This window comes from Sinocyclocheilus rhinocerous, unplaced genomic scaffold (genome assembly GCF_001515625.1).
Source record: "Sinocyclocheilus rhinocerous isolate Xijiao unplaced genomic scaffold, SAMN03320098_v1.1 scaffold1024, whole genome shotgun sequence".
NCBI classification, from domain to species: Eukaryota; Metazoa; Chordata; class Actinopteri; order Cypriniformes; family Cyprinidae; genus Sinocyclocheilus; species Sinocyclocheilus rhinocerous.
In genome coordinates this window covers 540,942-558,132 of record NW_015655417.1, presented here as the reverse complement: position 1 = coordinate 558,132, position 17,191 = coordinate 540,942, and the positions used below count along the sequence as shown (strand labels likewise).

General features: G+C 37.6%; 3 protein-coding genes across 5 annotated transcripts in view; all 3 read left to right on the top strand.

Moving 5' to 3' along the window:
- Positions 1 to 17,191, top strand: part of LOC107718279 (TFIIH basal transcription factor complex helicase XPD subunit-like) — a 23,131-nt gene extending 5,940 nt beyond the window's left edge. The window contains exons 1-24 of one of the 3 annotated variants that reach the window (XM_016525287.1): positions 8,857 to 8,901; positions 9,102 to 9,208; positions 9,379 to 9,478; positions 10,018 to 10,095; positions 10,197 to 10,259; positions 10,389 to 10,502; positions 11,456 to 11,572; positions 11,964 to 12,080; positions 12,164 to 12,287; positions 12,374 to 12,470; positions 12,571 to 12,704; positions 13,127 to 13,295; positions 13,416 to 13,534; positions 13,904 to 13,973; positions 14,056 to 14,125; positions 14,485 to 14,586; positions 15,000 to 15,063; positions 15,155 to 15,276; positions 15,362 to 15,454; positions 15,578 to 15,650; positions 16,220 to 16,290; positions 16,389 to 16,532; positions 16,606 to 16,749; positions 17,001 to 17,191. In XM_016525287.1, coding sequence (XP_016380773.1) covers positions 9,204 to 9,208; positions 9,379 to 9,478; positions 10,018 to 10,095; positions 10,197 to 10,259; positions 10,389 to 10,502; positions 11,456 to 11,572; positions 11,964 to 12,080; positions 12,164 to 12,287; positions 12,374 to 12,470; positions 12,571 to 12,704; positions 13,127 to 13,295; positions 13,416 to 13,534; positions 13,904 to 13,973; positions 14,056 to 14,125; positions 14,485 to 14,586; positions 15,000 to 15,063; positions 15,155 to 15,276; positions 15,362 to 15,454; positions 15,578 to 15,650; positions 16,220 to 16,290; positions 16,389 to 16,532; positions 16,606 to 16,749; positions 17,001 to 17,093 — 2,283 coding nt within the window. In that variant the 5' untranslated portion in view covers positions 8,857 to 8,901; positions 9,102 to 9,203 and the 3' untranslated portion in view covers positions 17,094 to 17,191. Of the gene's footprint in view, positions 1 to 8,856; positions 8,902 to 9,062; positions 9,209 to 9,378; positions 9,479 to 10,017; positions 10,096 to 10,196; positions 10,260 to 10,388; positions 10,503 to 11,455; positions 11,573 to 11,963; positions 12,081 to 12,163; positions 12,288 to 12,373; positions 12,471 to 12,570; positions 12,705 to 13,126; positions 13,296 to 13,415; positions 13,535 to 13,903; positions 13,974 to 14,055; positions 14,126 to 14,484; positions 14,587 to 14,999; positions 15,064 to 15,154; positions 15,277 to 15,361; positions 15,455 to 15,577; positions 15,651 to 16,219; positions 16,291 to 16,388; positions 16,533 to 16,605; positions 16,750 to 17,000 lie in introns of those variants that run through there. The other 2 variants (XM_016525288.1, XM_016525286.1) reach the window with 2 other exon arrangements.
- LOC107718282 (cdc42 effector protein 2-like) lies at positions 4,023 to 5,705 on the top strand. Its single transcript, XM_016525290.1, has one exon. It carries the CDS (start codon positions 4,221 to 4,223, stop codon positions 5,055 to 5,057), a length of 837 nt encoding a protein of 278 aa, XP_016380776.1. The 5' UTR covers positions 4,023 to 4,220; the 3' UTR covers positions 5,058 to 5,705.
- On the top strand, positions 6,571 to 8,257 carry LOC107718281 (cdc42 effector protein 2-like). The gene has a single exon (XM_016525289.1). The coding sequence runs from the start codon at positions 6,773 to 6,775 to the stop codon at positions 7,607 to 7,609; it is 837 nt and encodes a 278-aa protein (XP_016380775.1). The 5' UTR covers positions 6,571 to 6,772; the 3' UTR covers positions 7,610 to 8,257.

Genomic DNA, 17,191 nt, shown 5'->3' with positions numbered 1-17,191 from the left:
GGGGATAAAGTGAGGAACGGCCGGAGGGCTAGAGTGAGCTGAGGCGGCGGATTCGACGAAGGAGCGTCCAGGTCTTGCGGCAACCACATGTGACGACCTCGGGCTGGACTCCGCTTCGTCCACGGTGAAAGCCGATCCGGCGATCCACAGCGCAAAGTTGTAGTATTTCCTCAGCAACCAGCACTGATCAGCTCCAGGCATGACGAAGCAGATATCGTCCTCTTTTGGAAGGTCAAACAAAGTAGTTTCGCTTTCACAACGAAGCACACAGCGTCTTCAGGACATGGCTGCAGCGGCAACAATAATACTACAGTGAGAATAAAAGTTACGCCTTCTTTCTTTGCGTGAACATTTGGGCGGCGTTATGCAAATCTTCCCAGATAGTGACGTAGGTATGTGGGGTGTGTTAGAACGAGCCGTTTTAGGTAGGCGTGGTTGACTCTTAACTTTTATAAAGAATATCTCTTTGGATTTGAGACTTTAGTCTTTGCAACTTTACAGATCTTCTTAACGCACCAAGAGCTTGTAACACTCCAAAGAGAAAGGAAAAATTGAAATCGCATCATATGACCCCTTTAATAAAAGTATGTTCTTTTTGCTGTTTTCAACATTTTTATATGTGCTCACATCTGCATTTTTATCTTCAAGTGTACTGATGATCTGGCTGTCTGTCACACAGAGACTCATCACTGTTTAAAAGTTAACAACACGTCACATTCATTCATCTGCTTCTTTGGAAAGATGATACACAATTATGCCATTTAATTAAACTTTCAAAACTATTATCAGCAACATTAAATAACACATTTAACTTAAAAATACATAAAACCAGTTATAGCCACAAAGTAATTTTTTTTTTGCAAAACATTTTTACAATTAAACTTACAATAATAAATCTTTGATAAACATTTAATTGAACTTACAATAATAAGTATTTAATCAACATTTAATGCGTATGTACATGTATATTATTTGTTAGACTGCTTATTATTGAAAATGATTTGTGGTTGTTTTTTTGCTACCAGTAAAGGGATATTACAACATTGTTTCTGTGCTTATGCAACCTGTCTTGCTTTGTTTTTAGACTATTTATGAGACAAACCTACACCAGGGTCGGACTCGTCTATCCCATGAGTCAAAGCAGCATCAGCATTGGAAAAGACATTGCTAAGCACTTGCTGTGTTGATCTGAAGGTAGAGGAATTGTTCACCACTAAATAAAAATTCTGTCATCATTTAGTCATTGTTATGTCATTCCAAATCTATCCAACTTTGGTTCTACCAAGGGAGAAATTTACCAGAATGTTTGAGCTGATCTCTTCCATACAATGGAAGAGGATGGGGACTGGGACTGTCAAGCTTAAAAAAGGACAACAAAACACCATAAAAAATATAATAAAACCCGTCTACTACATGCACACTGTATTCAAAGTCCCTTGTGTAAGGAACAGACTGAAATTGTTGACTAAAGCTTGTGCTTGACATCCCTGCTCACCATTTACTTTCATTCATGGAAAAGAGCACAGGTTGGAAATTATACTTTAAATAATGTCTTTTGTGTTCAACAGATGACAAAAAGTCATAAGAGTTTCAAAGATATAAGATGAGCACATCATTAAATACTCTCCCAGGAAACAGTCCTCGTCCTCCGTAAAATGCGCTGTACACATCTGAATATTTGGTTTGAACTGTTCTGGAACAGTGTTGTAAATACAACTTAACCACTGATTTCTAGTCATGTCCTCTTTTGGAAGACCAAACAAAGTATTTTCGCAATGAAACACACAGCGTCTTCACAACATGGCAGCGGTGGCGGCAGCGGCAGCAACAATAAAGTTATGCCTTCTTTCTTTGCATGAATATTTGGGCGGCGTTATGCAAATATTCCCACATTGTGAAGTATACATGTGGGCGTGTGTTTAAACGAGGCGTTTTAGGAGTCTTAACTTTTATAAAGAATATCTCTTTGGGTTTGAGACTTTAGTCTTTGCAACTTTAGGGATCTTATCTATTCACGAACAGCTTGTAACACTCCAAAGAGAAAGGAAAACTTGAAATCGCATCATATGACCCCTTTTTAAAAATAAAAATAAAAAAATGTTATGGATGAACTGTCACTTTAATTACAAATAAATAACTGAGGGGATGAAGCGAGCACAAACGGTGCCATGTGCCTATATATAAGTGCGCACTTTAACACTTAAAACAGATAGACGCCATACAGTGTGTGTGCAAACCCACTCCTCCTACCAAAGATTTCCTCATTCACGAGCATCATGCGCGCACGCCCGTCCCTGCCCTTCTGCAGCTCGTCACCCTCAGCTTCAGCGCGCTTAAGAGGTTTAGAGCTACCCTAACCGAGAACGCGCACTCAGAACAGCTTATCCACTAACACCCCGGAATAACCTACCTGAACAAACGAGTGATTTCAACGCAGATATCAAAGGCAAGTACAGATACTTTTACCTGTAGTTTTGAATGTTCTAATTTAAATATCAACTTATTAAACTAAGTCAGTGCTGAGATTTATTGTCTTGAGATGAGCCATGTAACTTAGTGATTACTTGTTGAATCTGATACATTAGCCTATCATTTGTAAGAAAAAAAAAACATTGAAAACTTGGCTGTTTCAATGTTTCAGTAAAGCATTCATTACACTTTTTGACAACTTTTAATTTCATTTTTAGTGAAGGAAGCTGAACTCAGAACTCTTAAAAATCTAGTAGAAATGACATTTTTGCAAGTTAAATGGATGTAACCAAAATATTATTACATAATGATGAGAACATTGTTTATAGTGTGCTTAAGGAAAATTTCAATATATCTGAAACTGTATTGTCATATGGCTTTTCATTGCACAAATCAGGGTTTTGGTGACTGTAAAAGCCCTTAATTATTATAGTTAATCAAGGTTTCAGTCATTCACATTATTCTCTCATTTAATTAATATATATACAAAAAACTACGCAATTTTAAATAAAGATATATAAAAAAAAAAACCTGATAAATAACCAAGCTTCCCACTTTCTATACACCATGGTGGGTGTAGACTGAAGTCTCAGCTGTGTTAAAGCAATGACACCATGTGGTTTACTAGGGAAATCCGGGAATTGGCTGATCTCAAGGACTAACAGTGTTTAACCATTACATAATAGGAGTGTGTTAGTGTAACTCTCCAAGTGATTTTCTGAAGGTCACGAGGACAGATGTCATATAAGACATCTTTTTATGCCTTACATCACTTTTTCTCTCCATTGACGGAACAAACATCTTTTAAACATTCAATATATATTTTTGTCTTTCTTCTTTACTAGCATGTTTTCTCAGTTGCGTCACAGGCCAATAAATCTCAGCAACAAGCTGTGAGCAGTCAAAATGGTAGAAACATATGGCTGTCATAGAGAAACAATAACAGTTTTACATGCTGTGCCAGTGACAGCAATTCACTTGCGTCTTGTGGGTGAAGTAAAAATAACCACTTTGATGCTGTCCATGCTGTACTCTCCCTTATTTTCTTATCAAATGGATGTTGGAGAAAAGAAGTTTTGAGGGGGCCCCATAGCAAATTCAGTGCACAGGGCCCAGAATTCCTAGGCCAGCCACTGTATGTCAGTGTGGATGTAATTTAATGGCTGGATTTCAAAGGAGAACAGAAATGTGGATTTGTAATCTCGTTCTCTACTGCCAATAATGTTCTGAGGCACTTTCATAATATACTCATAAAGGCATGCATGCAAACAACATCCTTGCTATTATATCTCATGAAACTCCAAACAAACATGAAAATCCAGCAGCATGTTGTGGAAAGAGTGAAATTTCTGAGGGTTTGTAATTTATTGGTAAGTAGCTGCAAAGACTGGAGAGAAAATCTCTGCTCAGGGGAGAAGAAAAACAGAGTTGTTTTCTTTGTTGTTCAAATTGCACAGTAAATATATGTGCTTTTCTTTGTGTTTTTTGAAATACTACCCCACTCTTGAATTTCACAGGTTGTAAATCTTTCTTCTCCTTGTTTGTTCCTCAGATCTGTTGTTGTGATGATACATTCCAGGAGCTTCTGAAGAGTTTCAGACATAAAGTACGTCACTTACAGCTGCTGTAAAATAAAGGAGACAAACCAACCGAAAGATATGAAAGTGCTTATATCAGACTGAGGACTAGTTTCCTCTCCATTTGTGCAACAAACATCATCACACGTTTGACACAAAATACTGGGAAACAGAATGCCAGCCAAGACACCCATGTACTTAAAGACGTCCACACCAAAGCGAGGAAAGAAGCAGAAAATACGGGACATTCTTTCAGGAGACATGATAAGCCCGCCGCTGGGTGATGTGCGTCACAGTGCCCATGTTGGGCCTGAAGGAGAAGGGGACATGTTTGGCGATGTGGGATTCTTGCAAGGCAAACTCGACATGCTTCCAGCCCTCAATCAAGCGCCCAGCTCTCGTTCTCACAGCATTGACAGAAGAATGGATGAGATCTTGGATGTGAACAGCAAGAGCCACACTTACCATCGCAGTCATAATTCTCATCACAATTCTCTCCTCAAAACCACCATCTCCATGCCGGTATTCATCGCGCCTGTGCAACCACCTCCTAAACCCCCCCGTCTGCATTTAGACGAGCAGCCGTCCCCTGTTCATCAGCAGCAGAATCACCATCACAGTCCAACGCAGAAGCGCTCCATGTCTGTGTGTGAGGAAGGGATTGGGAAGCACAGGGATCCCTGCCGTGACCTCACTCTCTCCGCCTCGATCCCAGTCCTGCCGCACCTGGTGCCTTCCACAGGCTCTTTATCAGAGGCTTCCTCGGATGACTCCATGTCGGAAGGCTGCGGTCCACTGGACCCAAAACGAGGCTTGAGTCTGGACTCTGATGCAGGACTCAGTAATGAGGACCTGCGGAGCGAACACTGTGAATCTCCAGCTATCTCACCCAGCATGTCACGCTCGGAGTCACTAATGGGTTTGGACCTGGACCTGGGACCGTCCATTTTGGAGGATGTTCTTAGGATCATGGACCGTTATAAGAGTGTGGAAGAAAGACATGAGATATAAGGGGACTCTTTCAGAAACTGTAATATAGGCGCCAGCTCACCTAATCTTCGTTTCAAAGCACTGAAAAAATTGGGATGAAAGAGCTGGTTGTGCCACAGATGCTGTAGTATTATGACACATTTTTATCCACATGTAATTATAACAAACTGGCAATAATCTTTACAGCTTCAACTCTGAAAAAGACAGTCAATCGATCTATTCATTTCCATAAGGTGATCCGGTCATAAAATAATGCGTTAATGGATAACATTACAAGAGAAGTGTTTTTGCTGGATTTTGGTCATTCTAGCTTAACTGGAGATGTTAAATATTTAAGCACTAACAATTTGTTCATTTTTATATTTGCTATTACTTATTAAGCTATGCTTTGCAGGGAAAGAATTGGGATTTTGGCTATGTAGTAATTTTTTTTCGGAAAGTATCAACTTTAGTCAATGTAGGTGAATATTATCAATTATTGACCCAAAATGGGTCTTCCCTTCCATAGGAGTAAACATGTTATGCAGATATGTAAAACATGAGATCTAAGAGATAATTCTTTTCCCTGCCTATGAGTACAAAGGAAATCACTTTGTAAAGGTTTATCTTTGTTGGGGTATAATATTACAGTATATTTTATTGCATTGAAATATATGAAATAAAATGTTAATGTAAATAAAATGTTATATAAGTACATGCCTCTGCTGTTTTAATAATAAAATTTTCTTTCTTTCTTTCTTTCTTTCTTTCTTTCACTCATGCTGTGCCAGTGACAGCATAATTAACTTACATGTTCTGGGTGAAGTAAAAATAACCATCTATCTATCTATCTATCTATCTATCTATCCATCCGTCTATCCGTCTGTCTGTCTGTCTGTCTGTCTATCTATCATTATTCTAATGTATAAAGTAAGGTTTCACGGTTGTGCTGTGCTGTAATACTGAGAAATAAGATCTCATTATTCAAAAGCGATAAATGTTTATATATTTCAGGGACACTTGATGTAAATAATGTATCTTTGCTGCATGTTATTCTGTTGTGTTCAGTGAAAGGTTTCCAAATGTTGTGCAATCTTCACACTACATTAAAATGTTGAATACAATAACATACGTCAGTGTGGATGTAATTTAATGGCTAGAGTTCAAAGGGTTTTTTTTGTAGTTAAAAAAGTAAAATTTGTAGTCTCGTTCTCTACTGCCAATAATGTTCTGGGGCAGTTTCATAATATTCTCATAAAGGCATGCACGCAAATAACATCCTAGCTATTATATCTTTTGAAAATCCAACAAATTCCTGCAACATGTTGTGGAAAGATTGAAATTTCTGAGGGTTTGTAATTTATAGGTAAGTAGCTGCAAAGACTAGAGAAAAAAAAATCTTAATCTCCGCTCTGGGGAGAAGAAAAACAGAGTTGCTTTCTTTGTCGTTAAAAATTGCACAGTAAATATATGTGCTTTTCTTTGTGTTTTTTGAAATACTACCCCACTCTTGAATTTCACAGGTTGTAAATCTTTCTTCTCCTTGTTTGTTCCTCAGATCTGTTGTTGTGATGATACATTCCAGGAGCTTCTGAAGAGTTTCAGACATAAAGTACGTCACTTACAGCTGCTGTAAAATAAAGGAGACAAACCAACCGAAAGATATGAAAGTGCTTATATCAGACTGAGGACTAGTTTCCTCTCCATTTGTGCAACAAACATCATCACACGTTTGACACAAAATACTGGGAAACAGAATGCCAGCCAAGACACCCATGTACTTAAAGACGTCCACACCAAAGCGAGGAAAGAAGCAGAAAATACGGGACATTCTTTCAGGAGACATGATAAGCCCGCCGCTGGGTGATGTGCGTCACAGTGCCCATGTTGGGCCTGAAGGAGAAGGGGACATGTTTGGCGATGTGGGATTCTTGCAAGGCAAACTCGACATGCTTCCAGCCCTCAATCAAGCGCCCAGCTCTCGTTCTCACAGCATTGACAGAAGAATGGATGAGATCTTGGATGTGAACAGCAAGAGCCACACTTACCATCGCAGTCATAATTCTCATCACAATTCTCTCCTCAAAACCACCATCTCCATGCCGGTATTCATCGCGCCTGTGCAACCACCTCCTAAACCCCCCCGTCTGCATTTAGACGAGCAGCCGTCCCCTGTTCATCAGCAGCAGAATCACCATCACAGTCCAACGCAGAAGCGCTCCATGTCTGTGTGTGAGGAAGGGATTGGGAAGCACAGGGATCCCTGCCGTGACCTCACTCTCTCCGCCTCGATCCCAGTCCTGCCGCACCTGGTGCCTTCCACAGGCTCTTTATCAGAGGCTTCCTCGGATGACTCCATGTCGGAAGGCTGCGGTCCACTGGACCCAAAACGAGGCTTGAGTCTGGACTCTGATGCAGGACTCAGTAATGAGGACCTGCGGAGCGAACACTGTGAATCTCCAGCTATCTCACCCAGCATGTCACGCTCGGAGTCACTAATGGGTTTGGACCTGGACCTGGGACCGTCCATTTTGGAGGATGTTCTTAGGATCATGGACCGTTATAAGAGTGTGGAAGAAAGACATGAGATATAAGGGGACTCTTTCAGAAACTGTAATATAGGCGCCAGCTCACCTAATCTTCGTTTCAAAGCACTGAAAAAATTGGGATGAAAGAGCTGGTTGTGCCACAGATGCTGTAGTATTATGACACATTTTTATCCACATGTAATTATAACAAACTGGCAATAATCTTTACAGCTTCAACTCTGAAAAAGACAGTCAATCGATCTATTCATTTCCATAAGGTGATCCGGTCATAAAATAATGCGTTAATGGATAACATTACAAGAGAAGTGTTTTTGCTGGATTTTGGTCATTCTAGCTTAACTGGAGATGTTAAATATTTAAGCACTAACAATTTGTTCATTTTTATATTTGCTATTACTTATTAAGCTATGCTTTGCAGGGAAAGAATTGGGATTTTGGCTATGTAGTAATTTTTTTTCGGAAAGTATCAACTTTAGTCAATGTAGGTGAATATTATCAATTATTGACCCAAAATGGGTCTTCCCTTCCATAGGAGTAAACATGTTATGCAGATATGTAAAACATGAGATCTAAGAGATAATTCTTTTCCCTGCCTATGAGTACAAAGGAAATCACTTTGTAAAGGTTTATCTTTGTTGGGGTATAATATTACAGTATATTTTATTGCATTGAAATATATGAAATAAAATGTTAATGTAAATAAAATGTTATATAAGTACATGCCTCTGCTGTTTTAATAATAAAATTTTCTTTCTTTCTTTCTTTCTTTCTTTCTTTCTTTCACTCTCTCTCTTTCTTTCTTTCTTCTTTCTTGTATTATTTAAAATGTAATGTTTATTATATACTCTATAATAAAAATATGAATTATTTAATAAAAAATTACATTAATAAATGAACTTTTCCACGACATTCTAATTTATTGAGATGCACCTGTATATTAAATTTGGTAAAACTATTATTTCCTAAATGATTCCTAAATGATGTTATTTCCTAAATATTTATTATTATTATTATTATTATTATTATTCCTATTTATTATTTTAAATAATTTTATATTGAAATGAAAGTCATATAAAATATAAATGTTATATTTAAATTTTATATTTAAATGAAAGACTTCACAAAAAAGGTCTTCTTTTCGATTATTCAGGTCTAACCCCGACGGTTCTAAATGTACTTCCGCTAAAAAGTTGAATTGACATGCGTATCATCCAATAAGATGTCAGACTGGGGAGGGTTTTCAAGTGGAACAACCAATCATAGAAGCAAAATACCTCACGCGTTTTAGTTGCGACAGATTGTCGTGCTACTAAAAACGCCTGTATAACTCGATAGAAGTCTGTAGTGTGGAGGACGGAGGAGCTGAACACACAGCGCCAACCGATACCTGGACTCTTGATGGCTTCAGAGTTGAGACAGAACTGATATAATAAAAGAAAATCCTGATTGCATAATAGCACAGTAGGTGGCGATATGCGCAAAGATTGCAACTCGCCATAAAACCAAGAAGAAGAAGAAGAAGAAGAAGAAGATAGAGGTCTGTTGTGTAATACACATGACAGCTATATGAATGTTTGAAATTATAGAAAACTGACTACGAGAAACACACCAGTGCTGTAAAGTATAAGTACCAGCAAACATGAAGTGAGTAAAACCATAGATATGTAACGTTGTACGAGTAAAACGGTCAAATTTCAGTATGTGCATTGCTAGACTAGTAGTAGCATTGCTGCAAATGTGCAGACTGGTAATTCTCCTAACCGTTGTTTAGTTAACAGAAGTTTTCTGCTCTAATTCCTCTTTCATCCATTTAGGCTGAATATCGACGGGTTATTAGTCTACTTTCCGTATGAATACATTTATCCTGAACAATACTCGTACATGCTTGAGCTGAAGAGGACGCTGGATGCAAAGGTATGTTAGAATCCATTTATTAAGCTAATATTGTCATATATGTAATATGTACCCAACATTACGGGTAGTTGACATGACATTTCACGCCAGGACAAAACTATCATGCAATGTAATGTGCTATAAACTAATGTGCTATATGGTTTAAACGGCATTTTATTTTAATTTATATTGAATTATTATTTCTTCTTGAATAATAATACCAGTGACAATTAGAATATTGAATGGATTATGTAAGTGTAAGTATCTTATATGAGAATTTTTTTTTTTTCTTTTGAGAAGCCAAAGGAAAATTTCCACAGTGGTGGATAATAAAGTTCAATCAATCATGCATGCAGTTTTTATAGTCTTATATTAATTGAGAGACAACATGGGATATTTGTACTTTTACTTTTGTCTCACAACAGGGGCATTTAAATTACCTAGTAAAAGTTAAAAGTAATTTAAAACCCCAAAGAAATGGATCCTATCTATCTATCTCTCTCTCTCTCTATATATATATCTATCTATCTGTCTGTTTCCCACATTTATTATGTGCAAAGGGTCATGGAGTTCTCGAGATGCCCTCAGGAACAGGAAAAACAATTTGTCTTCTTTCCCTCATCGTTGCTTACCAGAAGGTGAGAGATTTCTGAATGACTGTGTTATATAATTTGAAGCTTCACTATAATGACAGTCTGATAACTGCATGTAATTTGATTTATATTTTCATGTCTTGCAGGCTTACCCTTTAGAAGTCACAAAGCTTGTCTACTGTTCTCGCACTGTGCCTGAGATAGAGAAGGTATTCAATATTATATACATTTTTATAACCCACTGCATAATTCATGACTTATTTTTAAATTGCTTTTCAAATACGCTTTTCATCAGTTAAGTATCTGTCTTTTCTGTAACCTCTCTGTTCTCCTCTCAGGTTGTGGAGGAACTAAGGAAACTAATGGATTATTATGCAAAGCAAACAGAAGCGAAAAATGACTTCCTTGCACTGGCACTTTCTTCACGGAAAAATCTGTGCATTCATCCTGAGGTAGAAGCTGCTCAATGAACAGATTTGTGTGTGGTTTCAGTAATATTTTTGTGTAGGTGAACTCATTAAGTGAAAGTGAATGTGTATGGGATGAAATTAGACTCTTAATTATTTGTTAATAGCCTACACTAGTATTTTCTGAGTCTGAATCAGCTGCAAAGAAGCATGCCGGCTGTCTGTGTTGTCCATGCCTAAATTTGCCGCTGTTGTCCGATGTTTAACTGAAATACAATGAATTATAATTTGTGCAAATATTCGGGGTTTCAGCTTATCCACAGATCTTACGAAAATATAAATCAGATCAAATGAATGAAACGCTGATGTAAAATAGCTCTGCTCTGGGTTTCCCTGAAAGTGTTTGTCATACATTTGTTTGGCAAACAGTAAATTTATTTAGTGTTTTAGTTCGATCAAATATTAGCCAAGATACTAACTGAAATCACTATCTACAGAGTTATATGTGGAGTTATTATATTTGTAGGGGCAGAGGAGAATAACCAAAAAAAACAAAAAAAAACATGCAAACCATTCATAAAAGCGCACATGCCGCTGGGGCTATAGTGCCATCTAGTGGTCGCTGATTTTCTTAGGCTCAGCTGCGTGTGGAATGAAAGGGCGGAACAAAAGTCTCAAAATTCAAATAGAACCGACTCAGAAGTGATGCCAGTGAATGTACGTGTGCCACTCGATCCACAAATGCACATCTTCCTTGTTGCACGCGCAAATTCTGATACACTAATGCAAAAGAAATCATCTGTATTCACAAACATGTTTCTATTCGTACAAACCGCTGCACATTCATGCTAATTCTGAATTTCACAGACACAAGTTGACAGACATTTGGTTGTGGTTAATAAGATACATTTGCAACATTTATCAAGTTCATGGATAATTGTGCATGCATTTGTTAGTCAGTTTGAGTCTAATTTCATCCCATAAATGTGTGATTACAGGTGAGCGCCCTACGGTTTGGAAAAGAAGTAGATGGAAAGTGTCACAGTCTGACAGCATCTTATATTCGAGCTCAGCATCGCAGTAATCCAAGTCAACCTGTCTGCCAGTTCTATGAGGTATGAAGCTTTTCTCAAGCATATGCTGTAGCATTTTTAGCATTTTTTTCTTCACAATCCCGGCACAATATGTGTAATTTAGTCATAAGTCACTTTGTTTTAGGCCTGATGTCCTGTATGCTAGGAATTACAGTATATTTTATTGTATTCAAGTATATGAAATAATCACGTCCATTTAAGATTTTTAAAAAAATATTTTTTTAAATATTTGTTGTAAAATAATAATAAATATTTTATTTAAAATATTTTATTTTATTTTTTTCAAATTGTAATTTGCATTGCATAGTCTTTGATCACAATATTAAAAATATATTTTAAAAAGATTTAATTCAAATATAAATGTAAATAAAATATTTAACTAACATTAAAATAATCGTTTCCCTGTATGCAGGAATTTGATGCAGTAGGCAGACAGGTGCCCATTCCCCCTGGTATATATAACTTGAATGATCTGAAGGATTTTGGGCGTAGAAAAGGCTGGTGTCCGTACTTCTTGGCACGTTATGCAGTGAGTACTTTGCTAGATTTAGTATGGTGGATGTTTGCTGTGCATGCAATTCATTGTTGTTGATTTCATGTTTTTTCTTTCAGATTCTTCATGCAAACATTGTAGTGTACAGCTACCATTACTTACTAGATCCAAAAATCGCAGACCTTGTCTCGAAAGAGCTTGCAAAGAAATCTGTAGTTGTGTTTGACGAGGCTCACAACATCGGTGAGTAGAAAATCACAGTGCTTGTCACGGTCACCCATATCATGTTGACAGATCATGGTTATTTAAGCTGATATTGTTTCTACTAGATAATGTGTGTATTGATTCCATGAGCGTCAACATTACCAGGAGGACACTGGATCGCTGCCAGACTAATGTGGAAACCCTGCAAAACACCATTAGCAGGTGTGACAAAATACTGGTAGAGTGAATTCATTAGTATTTTATTTATTACTACATGATTAATGCCTTTAATTTCCTGTTTTCTGTTTGTATTCTTTTAAAGAATTAAGGAAACAGATGCTGCCAAACTCCAAGAAGAATACAGGAGATTAGTTGAGGGTCTTAAAGAAGCAAATGTTGCCAGAGAAACTGACATGTATCTGTCCAACCCAGTTCTGCCAGATGACATCCTCCAAGGTCAGTTTTATTATCTACAACAACCCCTAAAGTATTTGGACTTGCGTCACACAAAAGTGTCTGTCTTTGCATTAAATACAAGATATCAAACCAAGTACCATCTGCAAACACACGACATATTTCTCAAAAGTAACTTAACTGAGACATATTGGTGATGGTTTACAACCAGCTGGTCCCAAGGTAATTTATAGCTGATATATGAAGTCATCCTCCCTGTTTGACAACCAGATAATCTCCAGATACTTTTATTCTTGATTGAACAATAATAATACAATGTCTGTTCTATGATATGAAATCAAACAGATTTCATTTGTAAGAATTTTGCTTTAAATTTCTTTAAATCCCATTTGTTTCAATATTTTGGTTCATGAAGTGTGGTTTAAGTATCCAAATATAGTTGACATATGTGACTTTCACTACAGAGGCTGTACCTGGCAGCATCCGCACTGCAGAGCACTTTGTGGGCTTTATGAAGCGCTTTCTCGAGTACCTGAAGGCACGTTTGCGGATCCATCATGTGGTGCAGGAGAGCACTCCTCAGTTCCTCAAAGACATCTATGAGAAGGTCTGCATTGACCGCAAACCCCTGAGGTGAGTAAAAGAAACAGTCCGTTTCTTCTGTCGTCACATACTGGAAGTACTGATGGTCATTAATAAGTAATAAAGCAACATATTCACCCCAGCCTAAATGTATATTTAATCCACTATCAGATTTTGTGCCGAGAGGCTGCGCTCACTGCTGAGGACGCTGGAGATTGCAGACATTACTGACTTCTCAGCTATTACCCTGATCTCACACTTTGCCACACTTGTCAGCACCTACAGCAAAGGTAACAAAGCCTCGTCCTGCCCTCCTCCCACCATAAAGCTGTGGTCACATTAAATATTTTTCTGCAAATTTGCACAAGAGAAATCCAGTAATTCCAAAGGAAATCCATGTGATTGGGAATTTTGCGTGAGGGCAAACGATTTCCCTACGCAAATTTTGCAATGGGTTCAAGTTGGTCACAAGGATTTGTCACATTGACCAACAGAAAGCTGCTTGATTTGGACATCCTTTTTTTTTTTTTGGCCCATGAAATTTTTCTGAAATTTCTGAAATTGACCACACTGAAACACAACTAATATCTCAAACTCTTCTCAATCGAATAATGATTTCCTGCAAAAGCGAGTTATTATGTGTAATCATTCTCTTTTAGGCTTCACCATCATCATTGAGCCCTTTGAAGATAGAACGCCGACAATAGCAAATCCTGTTCTTCACTTCAGGTACATTAATTCTGCTTTAATACAATTTGTCACGTTTTCTATGAAATGTCTTCGTCACTAACTTTGGATTCTTTCTATGCAGTTGCATGGACCCCTCTATCGCCATAAAGCCAGTGTTTGGGCGCTTTCAATCAGTCATTATCACATCAGGGGTAAGCTGCGCTCCTCAATCCATATGCCCCATCTTTCCATGAATATTAGATTACACACCCTGCTCACTAATCTCTTCATTATAATCCCACTGTAACACTCATGCCATCTGTGTAAGACACACTCCACTTTCACCTTAAATGTGCAAGCCGCATTTAAAATGGGTTTGCTTTAGCTTGTTAATTGGTTTAAAATGGGGAACCTTTCAGTCAACATCAGTAGCCTACACATCTAGTGTTATTGCGAAACATATTCAACAAATATTACTTAAATCTTCTGCAGTTATTTGTTTTAGAAACTTCATTATTTTGAGTTAGCAAATATTTGATTTAAGATCATTGTCGATTCTCTCTCTGAATAGACGCTCTCTCCGCTGGACATCTACCCACGCATCCTTGATTTCCGCCCAGTCACTGTGGCATCTTTTACCATGACACTGGCACGAACCTGCCTGTGCCCTCTTGTGAGTTATGACTGACAATGCCATCCAACTGTGTGTCGTTTACCATTTGAAGAAAGCAATTATGCAAATATTTGCATATTTAATTGAGAGTTTTGAATGAAGATATTCTGGACTGGTATCTTTTAAAGACACATTAAATCAGTGGTTTTCAGTCTTTTTGACTCAGAGGGCCCCTGATGTCCGACACAATATTGGAAGCCCCCCATATAGGCAAAAATATTTTTGATATTTCTGCTGACAAAGCTGCTTGTTATTTTTTATTAACAGAAACTGAGAGTATTGATATATTAGATTTATTAAATTCATTTTGTGATTCTAGAAGTTTTAAGAACTGTATTTCCTTCAATAAAAACAATATTATTTTTTGTTTTTTTTTAAACTAGTTTAGACAATATTTTTTTTCCAACTTTCAGATTGTTGGCCGAGGGAATGATCAGGTAGCGATGACCTCCAAGTTTGAGACCAGAGAAGACTTTGGTAAGTTGTTTTGTGATTTTGTTTGTATTACTGACTTTATTTTGCGAGTGCAGTTAAAAGGTAACTGTTTTATTTAAAATACATCCCATAGCTGTGATCCGGAACTATGGAAACCTGCTGCTGGAAATGTCTGCCATTGTTCCTGATGGAATCGTTGCATTCTTCACAAGCTACATTTACATGGAGAATATTGTGGCCTCATGGTACGAACAGGTATGAAGAGACAACTTGATTCTTTCTCAGATCATTGAAAGTGCTGTTAAGATAAGCATAACTAATTCTCTTGCTGGATTTGTAGGGGATCCTAGAGAACATCCAAAGAAACAAGCTCATTTTCATAGAAACCCAGGATGCAGCTGAGACCAGCATGGCCCTGGAGAAGTATCAAGAGGTCAATAAACATTGGGTTTTTAATGCTCCCTAATCCTATTTTCTTTAATCGTGTTGTGTAATGTTGACTTTATTTTAGGTGCCCTGTATTAAAGTAATCACTTTCGTTATCTTTCACTTTCAGGCCTGTGAGAACGGCAGAGGAGCAATTCTGCTTTCAGTGGCAAGAGGGAAAGTGTCAGAGGGCATTGACTTTGGTGGATACTAGTCCCTTTAACAGTTTTGAACAGTTTCTTTATACAGGTTTTCTACAGGTCTTAAAAAGTATTAATTCGCCCTTCCATAAATTAAGGCCTTAGAAAGGTCTTAAATGGGTTCAGAAAGTGTTACATTCATAAAGTCATGCCATTAAATGTTGCATGCACAGCAAAAAATTAATATCTTCCTCAGTATTTTTGTCTTTTTTGCAGTACAAATATCTAAACATTCTTAAATCAAGATACATTTGCTAGAGATACAAAATAAAGACTAATATGATGCTAAACAAAAACAAAATATCTGCTAATGGGGTCAGAAAAATAATCTTGTTTTCCCTTTAAATTAAATTTATCTTTCTGACCATTTTGGCAGATAATTTTTCTTGTTTTAATCAAACTTAATTTTGATGAATTTCTTTGTCTCCTTCCATTTATTCCTTAAATTTTCTTTGCTTGGTCTTAATCAGTCTTAAAAAAATTTACCTGCAGAAACCCCGTTTTAATCATCAAATTCTTTAAAAGAATTAAGTGTAAACGTTTGTTCATCAGTTTTTCTTTTCAACCACCAGTTCATCATTATGGTCGTGCCGTTATCATGTTTGGAGTGCCATATGTTTATACCCAGAGCCGAATCCTCAAGGTTTGTAGAGCTGTTTCTCCCAGATTCTAATTTTGAAGATTTCAAATTCATTTTGTAATTAATAAAAATACACTGACCTGTTTTTTTCTTTAAATCAGGCACGGCTGGAATACCTCAGAGACCAATTTCAAATCCGGGAAAATGACTTTCTGACGTTTGATGCGATGCGCCATGCGGCTCAGTGTGTGGGCAGAGCCATTCGAGGCAAAACAGACTACGGCCTGATGATCTTTGCAGATAAGGTAAGTAAACTAGTGAGAAGGTAGCATGATTTTTTTGTTTTTCTTAGTTGTTTAATGGATGTGTTTCCCTCAGCGTTATGCACGAGCGGATAAGCGAGGAAAGCTGCCCCGCTGGATCCAGGAACACCTTACAGATGGAAGCCTAAATCTGACCATTGATGAGACTGTGCAGTTAGGCAAGCAGTTTCTACGACAGATGGCCCAGCCCTTCAGACAGGTAAGGCCAACGCACACATTAACCCACATTAACCTTCCTCAGCCTGTTCAGTGATCTAAACCTCTCATGCTGACTGTGTTGTTCATTCAATCAGTTTAGAGTTAAATTCTAAAGAGTTACATTTAAACCAGTTGAAATCATATACACATAAAAAGAGAGAGCACAATGACACGTTTGCAGGGATGAGGTTGTGAGGTGCATGTTCTCAGTGATGTTGAATTAAGAGTCTTTGTGTCATGTTTGTGTGGCAGGAGGATCAGTTGGGTCTGTCTCTGCTGACCCTGGAACAACTGCAGTCTGAGGACATGCTTCAGAAAATTGCTCAGATCGCTCAACAAGCCTGAGGTCTCAAAGCGAACAAAAAGAACAAAGTCTGGCAGATATGTATATGTGTATGTGTTTTTTTTATGATTCTTTAAAGGGGTCATATGATGCTGCTAAA

Bases quoted from the DNA above. Each gene is read 5' to 3' on its own strand.
- LOC107718282 (XM_016525290.1), top strand. From the start codon at position 4,221: ATGCCAGCCAAGACACCCATGTACTTAAAGACGTCCACACCAAAGCGA.
- LOC107718281 (XM_016525289.1), top strand. From the start codon at position 6,773: ATGCCAGCCAAGACACCCATGTACTTAAAGACGTCCACACCAAAGCGA.